Raw genomic sequence first — 22,385 nt, 5'->3', positions numbered from 1 at the left:
CTAAACACGAGCTGTAGAAAGAGAAAGTTTTGACTGATCAAGGGTTAAAAGCAAAATACAACCGCTTTCAGAGAAAGTGGCTCCAAGACGTGAAATTGCAACAGACAATGCCCCTGATGTAAACGCCCCACTACGATTTCTTGAAATTTGTGCAGCCTGCTGGCAAACGGTGGCTTCATGGCGACCGGCACAGCGCAAATGACAGTAAATGACAGCAAATAGCGTATTGCGTCTAAATGTCACATGGCCCACGAAACAGTCGGCGACAACGTTTGAGAGTAAACGCATTTATTGCCTCGGCGCTCTTCCTTATGAGAAGTTCCAAAACGCGACAGTGATTCCTAATGCGGGAAGTATGGTTCACACCAAAGCTGGCTTCAAAATTCATTTTGGCAGGACGCGAGTCACCTCTTCTGGTTCAGTCCCGCGTCTCGGTGCCGCCGTATTCTTTGTCCGGCGAGTGAGTCAGCGAGATGTCATTGGTTAGCGTTAGCGCCGATTCTTCCACTTTGTTGGCGTTGGAGGCTTCTGAGCATCCCACGCTGACCTTTGCACTCTCGCTGCGGGCATCAACGAAGGACAAGGATGACATTCATTCATCCTGACGGTTGACTTTGCCACGTCGGCGCGGTCCTACCTGAATTTGTAATCGGGAGGGAGGCTCACACCCAACCTGTAGTCCTCCCTGGTTCTCAAAATTTGCTTTTGAAGGTCCAAGACGGAGACGGTACGACCACTGGAGACGTAGCCCAAAAACATCAGTCGCCCTCGGATGTACATCTAACACATTGCATTGACATTACGTTACATTTGAATTGAGTGGACGTCTTCTTCTTTTCACATTCTTATATTGAATCCGAGTAAAACACAATCACTGATTGGCTGTAAGTGTATTGTCTTTTTTTTGGGGGGGGAATTTCGCTTTTAACAAGAGCTATTTTGCCCATCTGGTATACTGTGGTGCCTTGAGATACCAGCTGAAGTCATTCCGTGAGCACGCTCATGACCCAAAGCACTTGGACCTTAACTCCATCATCTTTCTGTGTGTGTTAGCGTGACGCGAGCGGCCTTTGCTAAGTTATGTGGCTTTGTTAACTGCACCTTGCCTCCTTTGCTTACAACTAGCGAAACACAGAAATGTGCAATTTTAGGGTTTTGCTTTGTTTGACAGGAAACTAAGTGCTTGAAGCTTCAAAATTGTCATGAATAAAAACCGACTAAAAATTGGAACTTGAAACACTTTAGTCTATCGGAAAAGGTCTTTTGATACTTAAGTGCAGCAAACGTCAGATACTTGAAGACTTTTCCTCAATGTAATGTTCCACAAAGTGATTGAACTTATTTTCTGTTAAGTACTGTATGGCTTTCGGGTACTTCATCACATTTTTTTGGGGGGGGGGCGTGTCCGTAATGTCGTGCGGCACACTGACCAGGATCATGCCGGCGGCGACGTTGTGTCGATGCTGCAAGAGGATGTTGTCCACCGGGCAGCCCAAGGCCCCTGTGGACACTTCGTACCTGACCAGACGAAAGGAGTCCATCTGGCACTGGATGGCAAAGGAGCGCGTGTTCAGTCGGTCCCGACGATGACGTCATCAGCAGTTACCAGTACAGTACTGGGTCTACTTTGCCTTTTGCCACCCGCGCTCAGCAAGAGTACCCCTTGTCATTCGTCAAAATGGATGCAATTGACGGTAGAAATTCATGTGTACTTTTTACATTTAAGCACATTTGAGTCGGTACCTTCTGACTTGTAATTCGTTTTAGAAGTTGAATCAGAATTTCTACTTGGACCTATCTTTTTTTTTTCTAAACAAGTGTCCGTCCTTCTACTCCAGTACAAAGAGAACTTTTTTTCTCCAGCACATCAGATTTTCGTGATAATACTAGGAAATAATGTTCTAATAAGAGTAATATAAGTCATATAGTAATAGGGTTAGGTAGAGCAACAAGTGGAATTTCTTTCACATCGCAAGATTTTATAGGTCCAACTTCAAAACAAATAACGAAAAGATCTCCAAAAGCTGATGTGCTAGGAAAAAAGTAAAGACATTTTTCAAATCAGCATCAAAAATATATTTATGGACACAAGTAAGCCATCGCTGATTGAAATGTGCTGGTGACCACTGTCATAATGATTGTATATAATTGACGGGGAGAAAAAAAAAATCGCTTTCTACTTCAAAGGGGAAGTCAACCCAAACATTTTCTTTGCAACCATAGCATTCTGATGAAGATTGCGTTTGCGCAACACGAGTGAAGCGGCAAAATGCAGCCCTTTTCATCCATCTCAGGGGCGGCCATTTTGTCACTTGTGTGGACTGAAAACGACATCATCAATCGGGGCTCATCTGTTTTGTGAAGCTGAGCCGTGATTGGTCATTCCCTGAGCCGCGAGCACCTGTGACGTCTGTGAATTTCAGTCGACACACAAGCGACAAAATGTTCCGGCGCCGGCGCGAGGCGGCTAAAAACGGCCGCATTTGGCCGCTTCTCTCTTGGTCCACAAAGGCAAAATCAATCCGAAGTAGACTAGTGGAGGCAGGGATGAAGATCTCCTTGCGCAGAAAAGGTTTCGCTTGAGAGTTGCTCCGAGTTCAGTTGAGGACTGGAGTCACCCCTCCGACTGTGCCCACACGCACGCGTACTTCTGCACGGGTACGGAGGGTGACCCGGTTTGCCGGCCGCCTGGAACGCATCGTCATTGGTGGGCATTCAGGCGTGGCTCACCTGAGCGCAGGGCATGGTCCTCTTGCGGTTGCTCCTGCGGTAGAGCTGCTGGATGGCGTCGTGCTCCAGCGCGGCCCCGGGCCTGACGGGCAGCGTGACCACCACCACCAGGATCTGCTGGCTGTGGCGCGGCTGGCCCGTGATGAAGGCGTCGTACTCCAGGTCCAGCAGCGCCGGCATGAGCGCCGCGCTGCAGCAGCAGCGCCTGGGCGCGTGGCCCCGCCGCTGCTTGAGCAGGGCCGCCCGCAGCAGCGGCGGGCACACGGTCAGCGGCACCGAGGGCGCCAGCCGCGACTGCACGGGGAAGCGAGGCAGGCGGGACAGACGCGAGTCGGGATGGTCGGGCAGGACCACTAACCTGGCGAGGGGCCGGTCGGGGCCGGGTTACAACGGGCGCACAAAACGCACAAGCCGCCTTTGGATGCAAACGCGGGCTGCGTTGGCAATCGTTCGCCGCTTCCCAAGACGAGCGGCTGTCGTCGACACCGTGTATGGAGCCCGCTCTGGTTTGACACCGTGACGCAAACATTCTAGGGCTGCGCAAGTCGTCCAAACTCAATTACAATGGCGATTACGACACGCCACCGTGACAAAATCGGCATCATCCTAAAAAAACATTCGTAACATGCGTTTGTATCCAACGCACAAAGAAATCAGGCACATTTTGTACTCATGACCAATTTGGTCAATTTTGTTTGGTCCAAAAGGAACGCTCGTGGCGTTTCCAAAAAATGCACTTGCCTTTATATTTTTGACGTTAAAACATGTTATTGTTTTGTAGCAAAAAACTAGTGACGGTCTGAATAATGGTGATTTCAATTAACATTCCCAAATCCCTATCTTAGCATTTTTATTTTTTCCAATGAGTTTGACAGCCTTCGACCTGCAGAATCAAGAAAACGGCGAGCGCGAGCGAGTGACGGCCAACGCAGCCGCGCTCTTACTCCTGCTTGATGTTGCCGTGGATACGCAGCGGGCCGATCTGGATCATGCTGTGCTCCTTTGTGTTCTTGGCGGGGACCCTGAAACATTCAGCAGCACCCAAACGTCGTTCAAAGGCAATGTTCCGATGACAAGAGAAGCGTAGCGTTTCCTGAAGTGACGATGACGACCAAATGGGGCGCCTTTCATTTGCCTAGTTGAAAGGTCAAACGAGGGGAGCTTCAGGCAAGATGACAATCACGCGTGGCCAAATCACACGACTTGACGACGTGCTTTTTGAGTCATCGCGCTCACCATCAAATTGGGAAAGCACGACCGGCTTGTTGGCAAATGAGCCGCGCCTGATGAAGCCGAAGCGTTTCTTTGGAATCAACTTGACGCGGGCGAGAGGAGCTACGCCCGATTAAGTGCGAGCGAAACAAGTTTGGAACGGACGCCACGTGACGGGCGGCCGGCGCGCGCCGCACCTGCTCTTGGTGGGAGCCTCCCGCGCAGTTTTCTTTGCGGACGGCTCGACTTTCTCTGGCGCTTTTTCTTTGGCCTTGGCCAGCTTGGCCCGCTCGGGCGACTTCTTGGCCGACGGCGCCGACGCGTGCGCCCGCTTCTTGTGCTTGCCCTTCGGGGTCTTGGACTTTTTCTCACTGCGCCTGATACCTGCACGCGACACGGACGCCATTAGCGGAGACTTGGCGCCACTTGAGCATTTGCCACGGGCGAGCGAGTGTGCGCGTGAGAGGCGACGGGTACCGGTGGCGCTGCGGTAATAGTCCAGCCAGGCGTCCAGGATGTCTCGTACTCTCTTGCGAAGTTTGGTCAGCTCGCCCGTGACGTGGCATCCTTTCTCCCAACGCGCCGACAAGGTGGCCGCCGACGCCGACGCCTCTGGGAAGGGCTGGTCGGCCTCCTGGGAGGGGAGGGGAGGGGACAAACGGTCAGCATTCCGAACAGCTGGTGCGCAACGGGACAGATGCGGACAGCGCCGTTTGGCAAGGCAAAGTCGCCATCGAGTCGGATGCTCGCAGAACGTGTCGGAGGCTAGGTTGTTGTCACAAAAAAAACCACGACTTGCTCTGGAAAACACGCGTTGCCGTGTGGCGAAGCCACTGAGCTACAAAACCCAACAATGGGCGAGACATGTTTTCTTGTTCCGACTTGTTTGGGGACAAATCCACTCGCAGGCCGTCCCTCGGGATTATTGGTGAGCGGGTGAATAAATGACGTTGCGATGTAAACGTAACAATGGAACATAAAAACTCATTTTGTTGTGATTTCACTGACGACCGTGAGCCCGTATAAATGTACGATCGCTTTATACGCGACTAATTGATGGATCGCAAGTTTGGAAATCAGAAGCCAGTGAAAAGTTTGTTTGACTCTTTTTCAATGTCGTGTAAAGGAAGGATTGGTCACAAATGCTTGAAATATCAAAGATGTTGTGTTTACAGCGAAGGCAACTTAAAAAAAACAAAAAACAATTCGTCTTTGCGGGCCACATAAAATGATGTCGCGGGCCAGATACTTGAGTTTGACACGTGTGATCATTTTGCCAGTCCTCTTGCATAATGCTCCCCCTTCATTCTGGAGGACTCGCGTGCGATTGTTGAGAAATGACGACGACGACGACGACGACGACGACTTCCTGCAATTCGGTTGGCCCATTTTCAGAACGGAGAAGAAAAAGGCTTTGTCCGTCTCACCGCTTCCCTTGCCGAGTACGGGACGAACGAGAGCGGGAGCTGCACTTTGTTGTCCTCGCACTTGAAGCACAGCACGGCTGACGTGCCGCTGAGCAGCCGCACCGAGATGCCCTTTGCCAGCTGCGCAACACACACACACACACACACACACACACACACACACACACACACACACACACACAGGTTAGACATTTGACCGGAGGAATGGAGTAGCAGAAATGGCCAACAGGTAACAATGTTCTCGCGTGTGGTTGCTAGGCTAACGCGAGGGCGCTGACGGAAGGGATGGGGAGGGTGGACCTTGACGACGATCTTGTCCTGCTCTTGATCCGTCTTCCAGCACCACTCCTTCTTGGGTTTGCCCTCCCAGTCGCACATGAATCCGCCGTGCTGGTCCCACAGGGCTGTCACCGCAGAGCTGCAAGGGGCATGCGTCGTGCTTTTGGTTGGATTTCTTTCAAAGAAGCACCCCCCCACCCCGAAATGAGGCGTGAGCCGCCGCGGCCACCTGACGGGGTGCGAGACGGAGCCGTAGCCGAACACGGTGACGGTGGCCAGGATGACGGCGGCGTGGCTGTCGGCGAACACGTTGGTGCAGAAGCCTCCCGACGGCAGGCCCGAGTGGCTGTGGCACACGGCCATGTTGCCCGACGGGTAGCTGAGGGTACGGCGCTAAGGGGCGAGCGGCAGGCGGAGGCAGGCGGAGGCAGGCGGCGGCGCCGTGGCAACGACCGCTTTCATGCCAATGCCCCATTTTCCCCCGCCCCCCAACTCTTCCTTTCGTCGCGTTTGTGTTAGCGGGACATGTTTGTGGACGCACATTTTTTGGGGGGTCCAATGAGCGTGTGTTGCCATGTCAACGGAATCCGCCCAGCGCCTTCGCAACCACTGACGCTGGCCCAGGTAACCTCAACAAAATCAGCAAGGGGAGCGCTTCCATTTGAAATTGTCGCTGGCGGGGCCGCTGCGGCCACCTGGCGGCAGGCATGTCAGCCTTTTGCCGTCCTCTGAGCGCTTGGCCTCAGCAAAACACGTCCACGGCAGCAATATCGCAGGTTTGCCCATTCAAGGCATCGATAAAATTGCCTTGAAATGGTTACGTTGGTTCAAAAGGTTGACTGTGACTCAAGCATGCTGGAGGACTAACTTGAAGGATTTAACCCATTTCTATACATTTTATTCTTGCAATTCTGACTTTAAAAAGTGTTTGAATAAGTTGGAATGCGTAAAACGTACGTAGGAGATATCTTAAAGTGGAAGTCAATGCAAACCTTTTTTTTTTTTTTTTTTTTTTTCAAGAATATGTTCCTAGCAGGCCCACGAGTTGAAACAAGGCATTCCGATAAATATTGCGTGTGTGGAATAAGCGTTAATGCACTCGTTTTTAGCCAGTTCCGGGGGCGGCCATTTTGTCTTGTGTCGACTGAAAATCACATCACAACTACTCAGAGCTCAGGTAACGACCAATCGCGGCTCGGATTCAGAAAACAGGTCAGCCGCGATTGGTCGTTGTGAGCAGTTGCGATGTCATTTTCAGTGGACAGAAGACAAAACGGCCGCCAAAAACGAGTGCATTTTGCCGCTTAGTTTATATTCCACAAACGCAAAGTTATTGAGAATGCCGTGTTTCAACTCGTGGGCCTGCTGGGAACATATTCTTGAAAAAAAGGGGTTTGGGTTGACTGCAGCTTTAAGGCTTGAACTATGTACTTGTAGAGCTGTAATAATAATACTTTTTATGAATAAGGGCCGAGGCCAGAAGGGCACCCAGGGCAAGGGTGGAGGGTCGCGGCCGGACCGGCAAAAAAGGGTCGAGTGCCCAGCTCTGATATTCCTACTGTATCTTTCCGCTTGATGTCCCCGAGCACATTTGGATCCACGAGGCAGCAAACACGCTTGACGCAGCACCACAGCGGAGGCGGCCGGCTCAAGGTGCCAGCGACGGCCCAGCGAGCAAGCGCCGCCGCGCAAAGGATACTAAATGAAGGAGGTTCCGTTGGTGACCCTGCAATGCAGTTTTTTGAGCGGCGACGGCGGCGCCCGCTGAGGCGCGGCTTCGTCGACGGCGTCGGCCTGACTGGCCACGCTCAGCAGGCCCTGGCTCTTGATTCCGGCCTTGGCGTCCACGTAGTGACGGAGGATGGGAGAACTCGGCACCTGATCCGCCACTCGCGCTTTGACGCTGCAGGATGGACAAATGGCCGCGCTCAGAAAAATCCAATGAAATCAACTTGAGAACGAAATGCATTTTTCTTCAATTCACTTGCCTAACACCGACATGGGCCGAGTCGTTTTGACCCACTGTCACAAACTCCATTTTGCTGAAAGCAACCCATGTTTTAAGTGACCGATGACTGAAGAACGGAAAAAGCCACAAAACCTTTTGGGGTAGGTGCATCGCATCCAGACAGTTTACAATTATGAACCACCATTCGCAATTTCTTTTCAAATGAATTCGGAACCTACGTTTTCTCTATCAGATGGAACAATCACCATATTAGCATATTCGCATTGTACACTCTGCTAAATGGTGCTAGAAACGGTTGCGCTTCGAGATACAAGTGACACGACTTGTGAGTTTTGGAGATACGAGCCATTGCTCAAACAAGGTTTAGGTTTGGTTTTCTTTTTTTTTGCTCGGACTCGTAAGTAGACTTGCAGCGCGAGTGCTGCATGGTGGCAGTGAAATCATTTCAACCACATACAGCAGCTTAGCTTTCCAGTCTGCTAGCTTAATGCTAGCGCTAATACAACTATTTTTGTTGTTGTTTTTTTTAGATAGGCTGGAACAGATTCATTTATTTCAATGGGCAAAGATGGTTTGAGATACACCCGCCAACTTACTGATCCAGCTTTGAATTGGTTTGACAGCACCGTGTGTATTTGCTCCCGTATTGCGCGAGGCGCCTTTCATACGGCATTTTGGACAATCTCGATGGTAAATGTCTGAAGCGGAGTCGAGAAGCAACTGACTGTGGACTTGCGCTGGCCTTGAGTCTCTCCAGCACCCACTGGCACAAACCCACGGGAGGGGGCGTGTCTTCGCCCAAGGCCTGGAGCGGCAAAGCGAGCCAATCTGCAAGATGACAAACTAGTGAAATGCAAATGAAGCATGACGAGCATGTCCGGCGCGGCGCGGCGGCGCACCCACCTGGATCCTGAGCGCTGCTGGTGATCATCTCATCCATGGCTGTGGGGCTGACAGCTGAGTGGCGGCAAATCGGACAAACGAGCAACTTACACCAACTTGTGACAAGCAACAAGAAACTACCGTTTTGGTTGAGGGGTGCCACGTCAAATGTGGGCGTGGAAAGTGGTCACCGGGAAAAGTGCGCATTCATTGACGCCAGGTACTTACCAGACATTTCATTAGGTACAGCTGCAACATCTGAGAAGGGAATATAAAATATCGTAAGGGCTTAGTTTGGAGTGTCAACGAGTTGGCACTTCAGATGAAACAACCAGCTCCTTCGGTACTACTCACTCGACTTTCCGCCGATGCCGTCGACAATATGAGACGGGCCGATATTTTGCGTACTTTGTCGATTTTGTGATCGCGTCATGTGTCGTCATGCGGTAAATCGCCGCTGCGCAAAATAAGACTTTACAGCAACAGTGTTCCCCACGTCAGCATGTGACCACCACTGATCCATTTTTTGCCACTACTTGTAAATATGCAACGCTAGTCAACACCTTTTTACAATTTTAACAACACACGCAAACACGCGATCGGAATCGACACATGACTCCATCTTATGATCGGTTGAGGGAAATCGCTGATCGGCCCGAAAAATCCCGCGGCGTCAAGCCTACGACCGCGAACCCCCGTCAGCAAGCTAGAAATGCCCCGGATTGGACTTGGTTTTTGGGAATTCTTCAAACTTGAAGTCTCTCTCCAGCAATGGCCCCGCACGGAGCTGAGTGCAGGCAAACGCTGCGGTTGTGCACACAACACGAGCAAAGACGTGCACGACTAGAGCGCGGCCCGACTGACCTGCTGCCTCTTGGCTTGTTTTGGAGGATTTCCTCGGAGCCTTTTTCCTCCTGGCCGCCTTGCGTCGGGCCGCATCTTTGGCCGACTTGTGCTGCTTGAGGGCGGCGTCGGCCGAGTAGTTGAGGATGTCGCCCACCTGCAGGGAGGCGCCCCGGTTGCGGTACAGCAGCCGCCCCAATTCGTTCAGCAAGCGAGGGGCCACCCGCTTGTGGCTGGCCAGCGGGTCCTGGTCCTCGTCGTCCGCCGAGTCATCTTCGCATGTTTCCTCCTTGGCCGAGGTCTCCGGAAGATCGTCGCTTTTTGCTTTTTTCAGAAGCTTCAGTTGTTTGCCATTTTCAGACCTGTCACCACACGACAACAAAAACACTTACTAGCTACACCAGCAACGCGAGCTCAAGACATCCAAAACGCAGACGACATCGGGCCTTTGTTTTGACGGCGGCTGCGACAACAAATGGGGCGGTTGAAGCTCAGCTTTTCATTATCTTGTGTGTAGTTTGACACCAAGGGAACTGCTGTGTCAGATGTGGCGCTAATATGTCTCCCTGAAGTCAACATGCTGTCAGAAGTGCAGGTGTCCCTATAACGTTGTGGCCGGTCGCAATGCTATTTGTTTGAATTGCACAAAACGTAACCTTTTTTCCTTCTTTTCGTCTTTGGGTTTCCCCACATTCACAACTTTGCCCTTCTTACTTCGCGGTGGTGCAGGCTGCAAAACAAAAGGGCAATTTACTTTCATTCAAACGAGTCAACAAGTAGTTTGGTGGATGCAGTACAAGAGAGAGAGAAAGAGAGAGAGCCCACCTGGTCGAAGAAATAAATGGGGTAAGGGGCCAAGAGCGTCAAGGAAGTCATGTGGAGGAGGCGAGAAGCGAGCGCAGCTTTTGACGATTACGGCGGCTTCGCTCACGAGTGGCGCCGAGCCGCGTCAAGTGGCGTCACCAAGCGACACAAAGCTGACATCGTCACAACACTTTTCGCTGCCGACGTCCGCCCAAACTCACCCGGAGCGACTCAAATGCGACCCGCGGCCACAAATGGGACGCAGGAAGGCGCTCGCGCTCGCTGCCAAGGAGGTTCGAGGTGAGCTGTTGGGCCCGACCTGTGGGCTCGCATAAATTGGACTCTTAAGAGACGTCACCTGTGTCGCCTCAGCAGTACGTGCCAGTGCCGCTGCACGTCTACGGGGGGCGCTGTAGGGAAAAAAAATCACATACAGTACTTAGTGGGCACTTGCCTGTGATGGGAGAAGGGAGCTGGCTGATTGTGGCTATGCGCGGCGCGTGGCTACCTCGCCGACGCTGTCCAAAACGCCAGCGGGAACCCCATTTCATTTTCGACAATCACAGCCGTTAAGTCGCGTTATACAGGAGTGTCTGCAAAAGTAGACACTCATATACTGTACATCGAAATGTATATTATCATCATTCATGATAACAAAGCCAACTTTTCACTGGGAAAAGTCAGTCGCACGTCGGATCAAAAGCAAAAGAATAGAAATGTGTCTTCAAACGGCTTTTAAAAATGGACACAGAGGGGGCTTGCCTAACATTGACTGGAAGGTCATTCCAAAGGGAAGGACCGGTAACAGACAAGGCCCTCTGAGGCACCGCTCAGTCCTCGGCACCTCGAGCAGCGCCCGGTCCGCAGACCTCCCTGGGGGAAGGAGTGGAGGAGCTCGTAGAGCAACGCCAGGACAAGGCCATTTCAAGATTTGTAAACAAATAGAAGCGTCTTAAAATGAGCCCTAAAATGCACCGGGGAACCAGTGAAGGGAGGCCAGTGTTGGCGTTATGTGCGCCGTCTTCCGAGCTCCAGTTAAGAGGCGAGTAGCAGCATTTTGGAGCAACTGGAGACGCTTGAGAGAGGACTGGCCGACTCCAAAATAAAGTGCATTCGAGTAACCTAGCCAGATGTAACAAAGGCATGGATTACTGTGATTACTAAATGCTAATGGGAAAGGAGGGCCTTTACCGTAGCCAGCTGTCTAAAATGAAAGAAGCTGGACCGAACAAAAGCGCTGATTTGCTGCTCCAAATGATTGAGTATTGAGTCTTCTTAGAATGCAACTATACTCTAGTTTTTCGTACACTTTTTCAAAAGATAATATCATTTGTAGAAGTGGTGTTATAGTCTGTTTTAGTTCATATGTTGGGGGAAACTTCCACAAAACGCCGTTAAATGGTCACTACGATTAAAACGTTACAATACCACCACCTAGTGGTTTATTCAGTAGTGTTTTGAGGTGATTCTTTTCTAAGAGAACTGTCATCTTATTTTTGCTACAATTTGTGACGAATGACCAACGTACGACCGGTGTTATTTGAATTTTTATCACATTTTTATCACGCGCCTTGGCTGTCATTTGACTTCGCTAAGATCATTTGAAGCTAAAACAGCCACTTGCGTACAATGATGTAACAAACAAAGGCCCGCTGATGTCGCACACTAATGGTTACCTGGTAAGTTGCCAGGTTGAGGTAGTAGTGGGTCAACTTTGGTTTCTGTTCTGGAGACAAACAAACACGACGAAGTGTTTCTTTTTGATGTTTCATGTTCCGACATGTTAGCCAGCGTTAGCAGGAGCAGCTAAGGTAAACTGTGACACGCTTCCGCTTCTGTCACGCGACGAGACAACGTTTTACGGTTTGTTTACGGGTCAATTGTAGCGTCCTGGAATTCCGAGTTAGTCAGAAGTCAGAAATATAAAGCCATTGTCGACCCTTCGACTCCGTCCCTTCGATAGCTCAGTTGGTAGAGCGGAGGACTGTAGAGGCTCTTAGCTGAAATCCTTAGGTCGCTGGTTCAAATCCGGCTCGAAGGAGTTTTTTTTTTTTTCAGTCCCTCTGTGAAATATTACATTACTATCGTAGGGAAGCCAGCAGCACCATATTTCGTTTACAGCAAAGCAGAGTTGGTAAAAATAGTCAGATACTTATATGTACGGTATAGAAAAATACTCTGGTAAAAGTTGAAGCACTGATTCAACGCCTTAAAGTAAAAAAAAGCACAGAGTGAATTGTACTACAGTACAAATTGGTTTTTACTGTCATATATATATATATATAATCTCACAACTCCAACATATAGTTGAAGCAGCGAGGTCCAAGAGAAAGATTGTGAAATGAAGAAAAAAAAATACCATTGGGAATAAATGAATACAATTTCATGGAAGAAGTGTAAGACCAAAAGACTTTGTAATAGTTCATCTGTAATGTAATGCAATTTGTAAATGGTCAGTGTTTTCAGCTAGCCCAGTCCGAAACTGAAATTTGATCTGTAAGTGCTAAAAATCGAAATATCAATGAAATAATACATGTGAAACATCCACAGCTAAAACAAGACATTGATAACATACAACAAACTTATTTGCAAAGTTGTATTGCTGGCTGTCTAACAATTCCACATCATTATCCCAGATATGTCAACACCATTTCAAATATTGGTCTGGAAGTACAATGGCTGAGGTAGTTGTGAGACAAAACTAACTAAACCAGAATAGGATACATACATACAAGCTCAAAAGCCATTCATGATCAATTAGGGGTTTATGCAGTATGCTAACGCCCATCAGTGTTAGTGGTTTGTCATTCAAGAATACATTGGTCACATTTTGCGACAGCGCGGCTTCATTGGTGGCGACAGCGCGGCTTCATTGGTGGCGACAGCGCGGCTTCATTGGTGGCGACAGCGCGGCTTCATTCGTGGCGACAGCGCGGCTTCATTCGTGGCGACAGCGCGGCTTCATTCGTGGCGACAGCGCTTCCTGGGCGAGGGAGGCGACTCCAGAGAGAAGGCGGTCGGAGAGACGGGCCGGGATTCCGGGATGTACTCCGTCTGATATTTGTCAATGTAAGGCTTGGCCACGGTCCACACCTGGGGTTAAAAGTACGTAAGTACGGTATGCACGCACGCGGAGGAGCCGCGTCGGGGCCCATGAAGTACTTGCCTTCTGGTCGAGCAGGAGACGATGCACCGCCTCGATGTCCGGAGACATGAATCGGTCTTTAATCCACGGCCTGCGGAAGCGGAACAGTGGCTAAATATTAACCGTCCCGGGGAGGTCCGGAGTGGGACAGTTGTTGTACCTTGGCCCTCTCGTGTTTGACTTACTTGACCACACTGCGCACCAGGTCATAGACCTTTTCCAGCGGCGTGGTGGTACGGAGCGGGCGCAGGAACTCGATGCCCTGGCAGGCCGCCAACAGCTCGATGGCCAAAACTGAGCACAGATGCAAACATGTTCAACAAAATGGCAAGTTTGACATCACTGAGAGGCGGCAGCAGCAGCAGCAGCAGCAGCAGCAGCAGCAGCAGCAGCAGCAGCAGCAGCAGCCGGCTACAGGATCTCTGACTCGCTTTCTCTTCTATTTCTTTCTTCTTTATTATATTTTTGCCCCAAATTGTATTTGCTTAGTCCTAGATCGACGCTCCTGCCTTTTTCCTCACTAACGAGGAGCAAAGAATTCAAGTCATGTTATCAAGTAAAGCGCGAAAGAGGACCGAATGGCGCGGGAGATAGTTTCATTCCGCTGACCATGCGGGCCAATGCGAGGTAACTCGCCACCGAACGAGCTCACGGCCGTTGGGAAAGTGCCGCTCGACTGCTGCAGCCAACACAAGCGATGCCACGCGCGCTGTGGTCGCGAGACGATTTCCCAATCCCGTTCCTCCCTCTCGTCTACTAACAATTTCACATCAATAAGATGTAGACCGGGAGAGGGATTGCGCCGTCCGATTGATGTCGTGACCACCGTCGTAACCCGTCAGGAAGCGTCTGGCGGCTGTTTCGGCCCGTTGAATCGGCGTGGTAAATTCGCCGGACATTTTCTCACTCCGATTGGCTGTTAGCTAGCAAATCGGCGCACGGGGCCAAGAACGGGAAGTGACCAATGCGGATAAACAATGAGCGATGGAAAGCCTTGAGAATTGCGCCTTCGCCGCCTTCATCTTCTTCATCAAGTACAAGAGCGAGGGTTGACAATGTCGGTATTGCATTGTGTCAAGAGCGTGAGGGTTTGCTTCCCGTGGGCGTTCATCGTGAGCCAAAAGTAGAGCGTTTATGTTCACGTTTTTATACTACGTCCCCGCCAATAGCTTTCACGTTGGCTTTTCCTAACCTTGAGGAATAGTGACTACCGCCGCCGAGGGTATGGAGGGGTAGAAGCTACTTAATGGTCGGCGTCTGTCGTTGGCGTGAATTTTTCAGGGGCTAAGCGTCGCTCACAGTTGGCCCACGTCGGATTGGTGGATCCAGGCCTTAAGTTAGTTCCGGCAGCCTACCCGGCACTGGGAAAGAGCCCGCCGTTTGCTTACCTTGCTCCACATGCTCCACCACTCTCAGGGCCTTCCTGGCAGCCCAGCCCCCCATGGAGACGTGGTCCTCCGTGGCAGCACTGGTTGACAAGGAGTCCACAGAGGAAGGATGGCACAAAACTTTGTTCTCTGAAACTGGACACGGACAACGAGTGAGGAGGTCCAAGTCAACGGGGGGGGGATGGCGGCAAGAAGACGGGAGCCCCACCCAAAGCGGCAGCGGTGCAATGAGCGATCATGAAGCCCGAATTGAGGCCGCCTTCGTTAACGAGGAAGGCCGGCAGCTCGCTCAGCGACGGGTTGCACAACCTCTCGATCCTCCGCTCGCTGATGGAGGCCAGCTCGTGCACTGCGATGGCCAGAAAGTCCAGAGCCTGTTAGGAAATGCGCTCTCTAAATTAAGTTGCATTGGATTGGATTGGATTGGATTGTCTTGCGCCTACCTTTGCTGGGTACTCTCCGTGAAAATTTCCACCCGAAATAGTCTCCCCTCTGTCGGCAAACACCATCTTGTACAGCCAATCGGAAAAAAAAACTAAACGCACAAACAGCCACTGTGGCTGACAACAATGCCCGGTTCCATCAAATGCTCGCCTCACGTTCAGGATCAAGAAAAAAGATAAGGTTCTGGTTACGTCCTTGCCACAGAAATGACATTTATGACGATGTCGGACTACACCAATGTAGTGTCTCGTAGCCCATTTGGAGTCGTCTTGACGCGACATAGTCAACGATTGGTCATTTGGCGACTGCCGCCAACAAAGTCTGGCATGTCTGAGTTTTTGACCAGTTATGACGAGAGACCGGACGTAGCCTACGCGCACATATAAACAATCAAAAGTAGGGGGGAAATATTGGAACGTAGCTTTTTTTTTTTTTGCCTTTTCTGAGAAGAGAACAAACGCACTTGCACATAATGCCTCCGTCTCGCCTCGCCGCCGTTCTGAATCTTGACGTAGGCGTGGAGTCGCTGACGGACTGGTAGTGTGACGTCTCGCCCCGTCCAAGACACGTAGCGGTGCGATCTGCTAGTCTGACAGCGCGACCGTCGCTAACGACAACAAAGTCGTGTCGTCTGAGAAGGCCATTGGTCATAGACCCGAGGACCGAACCCCGAAGAACGCCGCTGCTCAACTTACTGCAGCGACATCATCTTTGACTCGGGCTTCCACCTGCGCCAGATCAGCCGCGTCCTCGCTTGACGAGGCCTACGGCTCGTTCCTTGCGCTGACCAAAGGAACGATGAAAGAAAGTTTCGGGGCTGAAGGATACCGGGTTGTCGGTGGCGCTGTTGATTTCCGTGTTGATGATGTTCAGGACAAATTGGATGGTGTCGTTGGAAATGCCGTGGACCTTGGAGCACGGCGGGAACAAGAAGCACGTCCATGAATGGACGCCGACTCATTCAGATCATTGGCAAGACTCTGGTTTGCGCAAGAGTCAAGAGGCGCCAGTGTTGATCGGGGCCCGTACGACATGCGGTACCGCTTTACCTGAGGACAGCAACGCATGGTGTAAGCATCCTGGACTCTGTCACAGAAGCGGTGGCTCTCTGGACACACAAGCGCACAAAACTCTCTCAGTGGATTTTTGGGGCGGTCGCAAACATCCGCCCGGAGCTCGGAGCCACCTGCAATCTCGGAAGGATGGTGATCGGAGTCCAGCAGTGAGCGGAAGCGCAGGGCCACCTCCACTTGACCCGGGTGGGGCCTCAGCGAGTGGATGTCTGCGTGGTAGGCGCGCCACCAAGAAAAACAGAAAAGTCACGCTTGCCGCGGGCCAAGATGTTCCGAGGTGCCGGCCGCTCACCGCTGTCAAAGGCCTTGGTGGTCCCCTTCAGCACCTCCAGGGTGAGCGCGGCGATGATGTCGGCCTGCCGGGCGATGGCCTGGGCTCGCTCCACCGCCTCCGCCCCCAGCGAGGTGATCATCTGGGTGCCGTTGATCAGAGCCAGGCCCTGCCAGGGGGACAAGCGGCACGCGGCGGTTACGCCTTGGAAAGCGCCGACGCCATCAACTCATTCTTTCGCCTCCTGACGCGACGCGTCCTAAGCGGACTTCTCCAGTTTGCCGGCCGCTCGAGAGCATTTCGACGCAACTTTCGAGATCCGCAGACTAGTGCGCTCGCTGACGATAGAACCGCGAAACCCATCATAGGAAAGAGCAGATTATCTACGTTGGCCTGGAAAAAAAGCCGGCCTTTACTTATGAACAGTAGTAGACCCAACACCCCCAAAAGGTGTTGAAAAGTAGCTTTTGGCCAACGTGTCGAGCACAGCGGTGACTTTGACACTATCACGTTTGCTCTTGTGACATGACCTCAAACTACAGAATCAAACAAGACACACATGGACCAGGAAAAGTCTTCATGGCAACATAATTACAAATGCGCCGTGAGCGACTTGGACTCGCCGCACGGGTCGGCTTGAACATAGGTGGCTTTTGTTTTTCACTCCGCGAATTGCGTCATCTTTTCTCACTGGCGACCCGCGACGCATCCTCCGTTTCTGGCGTCCACAATCGTAGTCCGTTTGAGTGTGAGGCAGCTAAACGTGTCTGACTTGCGCGTTGGCATTTCTCTCCCTCATCATCGACGTGAGCAGCCAAGAGTCACTCCCTAAGCTTGAACTTCTTCTCAAAAGCTGTGCTGCTCTCAAAAGCGACGCCGCGGCCAGCCGTCGAAAGACGTACTTGCCCAAGATAAACCCGGCCGGCGGTCAACGCTTGCGCTCCAGTTGACCAATGTAAAGTTGAGTTGAGCACGTTGCGCTCAAAAAGGCTTCTTCGCTTGACCGATTCAGGGGTCAACTACGTCTATAGTCTGCTAAGTCTCACAATCGGTGTGACTCGGGAGTGGAGAACGACGAACGAATGATTCCAAATGCATTCCCTTCTATCTCTTTGAGTGGACTCTTCAGTCGAGCTTATGGTCCACGAAATAAAACTGGCCGTACTGCACTGCGCCGTGTAGTGGTTTGGGAGACGGGAAAGAGATCGTGAACAATTGTGAACGATTGTGAAAAGAGCCCAGGTGTCCATTTTGGTCCGGCGGCTGGGATGGACGATGCCATGTGGTCCCAGTGGACCTTCTCCAAAAATGTTTTTCAACGTTACCTCTTTGGGCTTCAGCGATACTGGCTTGAGCCCGTGGGCCTCCAGGACCTGCTCACAGATAAAAGGGGGGAGAAGGCACACACACACACACACACACCCCCCCCGAAAAAAACATCATGCGAAAAGTCAAGAGCGGTCAAAGGCAAACACGTTTTTGCGGCAGGTGACATCTCGTCTTACGTATTTGGCGTCGGCCCATCCGCTCTTGGGCGACCACATTTTGCCCTCGCCCATCAGCCCCAGGGCCAAGTGAGCCAGGGGCGCCAGGTCCCCGCTGGCGCCCACCGTGCCCTTCTCGGGGACGAACGAGAGGCAGGAAGCTGCAAGGTGAGGGAGGCCCGCGTCAATACGGCGCAGCGCCCGCGAGTCGCCCGGCTTACGAGTTGTTCGGGCTACCGGCCGTCGCTCGCTGGGTATTTGGATTTTGGCTCAAGTGAAAAGAGTGAGTGATTCAGGTACTGCGATGCCCTGGCATGTGGGCAAGGAGAGCCCAGGTGGCGCCGCTCACCGTTGAAGGCCTGGATCATGGCGTGAAGGGTTTCCAGAGAGATGCCGCTGTGCCCTTTGGCCAGAACGTTGATCCTCAGAGCCAGCAGCATGCGGGTCCTCTCCGGGCTCAGCGGGTTGCCCACACCTGCGCGACACGCCCGCGGGCGCACATTTCACGCCTGCAGTCGCCAAAGCGCCCGTCTCCTTGACACGCTTCAACTCACAATCCCGTTTTATACTCAATCCAAACGATGAATGATTTCATACGGGAATCGGGTGGGAGACGGCCTTGTAGTCAATCGATTGATTGAACATATAAACTGAAAAGATCTTTAGAGAAAAGAACGTTTTTCTTCCTCCAAGCGGAAAAAAACGTAATCAGCACCGTTGACATGTTCAAAAGGAGTTTGAAAAAAACGTCCTAGCTAGCCCTTGTTCTCGATATCATTTGGACTTGTAGACAGAAAACTTGCTATTGTGCCAGCACAATCGCGTTACGTACGTCACGTGTATGCAAATGGCAGGCTCTCGCGTATGCTTATCTTGCTTGGTGTAGAGAGAAATCACAAATCTTTCGGAATCGAACGGCTGACATGGCGGAAATGTATTGCCGTGAGCGTAAAAAATGTCCCAAAAATCAAAGAAATACACGCACCTTTGCTGCCCGTGCCCCGCCTAGGGCTGTGCAATTCATCGAAATTCGATTGCACTTTGTGATTACAAAATTGGCATCATTGTGAAAGGCAATTAAATCCGACGCACTATGTTTGTTTACACAAGGAAATCATACATTTGCACCTTTTTTGGATTTTATAAGAACTAATGTTTATCAATTTTGTTTGGTCCAAAAGGAACTTATGTCATTTTAGTGTGTCAAAGAAATGTATGCGTCTTTATATTTGATTACGTTTAAACATTTTCCTGTTTTGTACCCAGAAATAAATGATGGTTTGAAGAATCCCGATTTCAATTACCAGCAAAATAATCGCGAGTAATATTTTTTCCATCATCGAGCAGCCCTAGCCGAGACTGTATCATTACTACAAACGCGTACAATTTGAATTAAAAATGTAAAAAAACAAAATGTCTGCTGCTTGTAATTGTGGTTTACCTGCCGAGTGTGAGCGCACCAGGTTCTCCTGAAGCTCCCTGTGCAACACAAACAAACAAACAAAAAGTTAATCACTAAAACTCCGGTATTACCTCCAAACATTTCATTTTTTTTTTTTTTTTTTTACTTGAGTTTGCTGACTGGAATGACGGTTCGAGCAAATTTGCCAAAACCGGTCGTGATCCCGTAAACGACTGCAAGCGGAGGTAAGAAGAGCACAATTGAGTTGTGGTGGATGGTGTTCAACAAAATGGCCGCCCGGACGCATTTGCGTTGACATGACTTACTTTTGTTTTCCTTGACGATGGTGTCCAAAAGCTCTCTGGATTTCACAACTTTCCTCTCGGCCTCCGCGGCCAGCTGATGATATGTTCGGCGCCACGCAAAAAACAACGACAACAAAAGAAGGGAGTCAAAGATCAGCGCAGTCAGTCGGTCAGTCAGCCGTGTTTGGATGGTTGCTGACCGTTATCTTGTAGAGGCCCCTGCCTAAGTTGACCAGGTCTGTCGATGTCAAGCTGTTGCCGTCCAAGCAAATAGTCTGCGCGGCAAACAAACAAATGTACTCAGTGCGCGCCGAACACCGGGGTGGGGGGGTGGGGGGTTGACGTGACTTACATCTTCAGGTTCTCTGTATGCGGCTGTGCTGTTTTGTTGGCGTGATTCATGTAAGGATAACCGATGGGACTGTTGAAAGGCAAATGTCATTCAAGTTGTCATAACGGCCAAATGGATACAGGTGGGAAACTCCAGGCGTGCACGGGATGAAGTCAGGGCACATGGTGTCGCCTTCGATGGCTGCAAGCACAACAGCGCTCATGTTTTTGCTCACTTACACAATGGACAAAATGAAGGAAATCATCATGAAACAAATGCTTTTGGTCTGGGTTTTTTTTTTTGTTTTAAGTCTACACACCCCTGCTCAATTGACCAAGATAAATCATTTGGAAACTTTCATGACCTCTAACCTGGACAACTCAACAGAAAAAAAAAGGAGAAATAAGCAAGTGAGATAACACAAGTGTGCACACCCTCTTGTAGCTGAGGAAGTTGCTGTGGCTGGCAAAGTTTGGCCAAACTCACCTTCAATGAAAGTCAGCACGCACCTGCCTGCGCCATTTGAAGTACACTACTTGTGCTCCACCCAACATGAAGTTCAGATGTTCTCGCAGGAACTGGAAAATTGGTCATTGCCAAGAGGCTGAGGGCAACATTCAAGCAGCTGCAGGAATTTCAATCCCCCTTCTCTTCATATGTCTGGTGGCTAGGCTTGCCATACGGAGGCCATATCTTAACAAAAACATCTGACTTTGGATGCTCGTAGTACGATGGAACCACGGTTGATCTCTGTTTGTGTATTTTTACTTCCACTCTCGAAAGAAATATTTGAGTTGTACAGGTTACTGGAGAAAATGTTTTGCTTCCCCCTTCCCGCCCCCATCATATGGCAAAGACCTGCAATTCAAACAGGGCTGTGTTGACTTTTTATATCTACTGGAATTACTTTACGCACAAGGATCTTAGCAACAAAATTCATAACGGATCCAGCTTGATCCATAAATGGCGAAAAACATTTCGAATTGGTCGTGTTCACATTTGGACATGAGATGAGAACGGTCGAGGCCATGAGCAGGAATATGCTGTAGGCTACAAATGCGGTTTGAAAATGTTATTAAGTACATAAATTATTTCAATGAGGAGTGTCCTCGTTTTCTTGCCGGTGCCGACATACGACGTTTCCAAGTTACAAACAGCGAGCGTTCAACGACCTACACTTTCCGCACTGACATAAGACCAAACGACACCGCCGTACGGCCAACAGGTGTTTTCAATGAACTTTCTAGTTTTCTTGTTGCTCCACTAGCGCGCTTTACCAGTGACGGACTACGGCGCGTTCCGATTTACGTACAACTCGACACCTTCGCTTCTGGACAGAACGCCCCGCTAAGGGCCAATTGGGGCCTGTTTGTTTGTTTGTTTGTTTGTTTGTTTGTTTTTCTTCTTCTTCCTAACCCAGTTCGACAAAGTCGTTATCCTCCAGGACGTCGTCGATGGTGTCGTCGGCGTCGAGCAGGCCGAGCCCCTGACACCTGCGCACCACGAAGCGGGTGTCCCGGAGCGCCGCGATGCCGCCGTCGTCCGGCTTGTTCTTCATGTAGCGCTTGAGCGCTTCGTGGCCCAGCCAGCGGATGCTGCACGAGCTGTCCCGGCACGGCACCGTCAGCCACTCGTCTCGGACGTGCACGGTGAAGCGAGGCATGGCGCCACTGAGCGCCGGGGGGGTCGCGCGTCTCCGCAAAGTGCGGGCGACGCGGCGGACGGGGACCAATCAGACGACGGCCGCCGGGGGCCACGCCTCAGAGGGACCGACGACCCCACAAAAAGCCCTCCCGAACCTCCCCCCAGCCCCCAGCCCCCAGCCCCCAGCCCCCAGCCCCCAGCCCCCGCAAGGCCCGGCCAGGGGTTGCTCGGTCACGCCGATGTTGTTGGGACACAGTGGGCGAAATCCACCTCGGTGCATGACCTAAGTGCAAGACGTGCATCATGCAACGGAAGGTTGCTGTAAATCATCAACATCGTGTCGGCCGAAACTTTTAAGGCTTACGACCTGCTTCCCAAACTACTTTCAGCCTAACCCTTTTTATTTGAACTTTTTTCGGCCGCGCTTAATTCACGCCCAATAAAATGCATTGTTTTACAAACCGAAAAAAAATCTTCAAAGAAAACGCTGGGGAACATTCAACATACATTCACCACGAAAAAGGTGGAAAATAGGGGTGAATCGCGGAAAAGAAAAAAACAAAAACAATACAAATGACAATATAGGTATAATAGTCGTTCACAAGCAAGGATAATAACAATAACATAATAATAATTGGGGGAGGGAGGGTCAAAGGGGCACGTTGGGCAACAAGGGAAACGGGGCATGTGATCAGGCACCCATTACCCTCCACTCCCACCTGCACGTGCCTGTCCAAAAGTACTCGCACCTA

At 50.9% G+C, this 22,385-nt stretch overlaps 2 protein-coding genes and 1 non-coding gene across 10 annotated transcripts; 1 reads left to right on the top strand and 2 right to left on the bottom strand.

The window, feature by feature from the left end:
• Positions 1-269: 269 nt before the first annotated feature.
• Positions 270-12,137, bottom strand: LOC147149412 (uncharacterized protein C3orf20-like). 6 transcript variants are annotated; one of them, XM_086028495.1, is made up of 19 exons: positions 11,823-12,137; positions 10,368-10,556; positions 10,168-10,263; positions 9,999-10,072; positions 9,364-9,704; positions 8,728-8,757; positions 8,521-8,574; positions 8,343-8,445; positions 7,348-7,551; positions 5,878-6,027; positions 5,670-5,787; positions 5,370-5,489; positions 4,420-4,576; positions 4,140-4,326; positions 3,675-3,752; positions 2,731-3,088; positions 1,431-1,547; positions 638-780; positions 270-560 (listed from the first exon to the last, which is right to left on the bottom strand). In XM_086028495.1, the coding sequence occupies exons 3-19, from the start codon at positions 10,216-10,218 to the stop codon at positions 419-421; spliced, it is 2,427 nt and encodes an 808-aa protein (XP_085884621.1). In that variant the 5' UTR covers positions 10,219-10,263; positions 10,368-10,556; positions 11,823-12,137; the 3' UTR covers positions 270-418. The 6 variants fall into 6 exon arrangements, 5 of the variants coding, with proteins under 5 accessions (XP_085884621.1, XP_085884620.1, XP_085884619.1 ...); XM_086028494.1 differs by adding an exon at positions 10,655-10,739 and having other exon boundaries at positions 271-560; positions 10,168-10,556; positions 11,823-12,136; XM_086028493.1 differs by having other exon boundaries at positions 271-560; positions 10,168-10,556; positions 11,823-12,136.
• Positions 12,100-12,187, top strand: trnay-gua (transfer RNA tyrosine (anticodon GUA)). The gene is given in 2 exon segments: positions 12,100-12,136; positions 12,152-12,187. It is a non-coding gene; the product is annotated as a tRNA-Tyr (tRNA).
• A 201-nt stretch (positions 12,188-12,388) lies between these two features.
• Positions 12,389-21,759, bottom strand: hal (histidine ammonia-lyase). 3 transcript variants are annotated; one of them, XM_086027511.1, is made up of 20 exons: positions 21,406-21,759; positions 20,130-20,190; positions 20,011-20,038; positions 19,859-19,933; positions 19,680-19,752; positions 19,520-19,586; positions 19,393-19,430; positions 18,301-18,426; positions 17,973-18,112; positions 17,793-17,840; positions 16,489-16,636; positions 16,310-16,405; positions 16,173-16,231; positions 15,952-16,032; positions 15,123-15,188; positions 14,888-15,053; positions 14,680-14,814; positions 13,477-13,585; positions 13,313-13,382; positions 12,389-13,239 (listed from the first exon to the last, which is right to left on the bottom strand). In XM_086027511.1, exons 1-20 carry the CDS (start codon positions 21,650-21,652, stop codon positions 13,108-13,110), a joined length of 1,965 nt encoding a protein of 654 aa, XP_085883637.1. In that variant the 5' UTR covers positions 21,653-21,759; the 3' UTR covers positions 12,389-13,107. The 3 variants fall into 3 exon arrangements, with proteins under 3 accessions (XP_085883637.1, XP_085883639.1, XP_085883638.1); XM_086027513.1 differs by having other exon boundaries at positions 20,476-21,557; XM_086027512.1 differs by having other exon boundaries at positions 20,499-21,557.
• Between the last annotated feature and the right edge of the window lie 626 nt (positions 21,760-22,385).

The sequence above is a fragment of the Filicampus tigris genome, chromosome 4 (genome assembly GCF_054856515.1).
Source record: "Filicampus tigris isolate MCC_2025a chromosome 4, RoL_Ftig_1.0, whole genome shotgun sequence".
Classification (NCBI taxonomy): Eukaryota; Metazoa; Chordata; class Actinopteri; order Syngnathiformes; family Syngnathidae; genus Filicampus; species Filicampus tigris.
The sequence above is the reverse complement of the archived record's forward strand: the minus strand, read 5'-3'. Positions and strand labels throughout refer to the sequence as shown.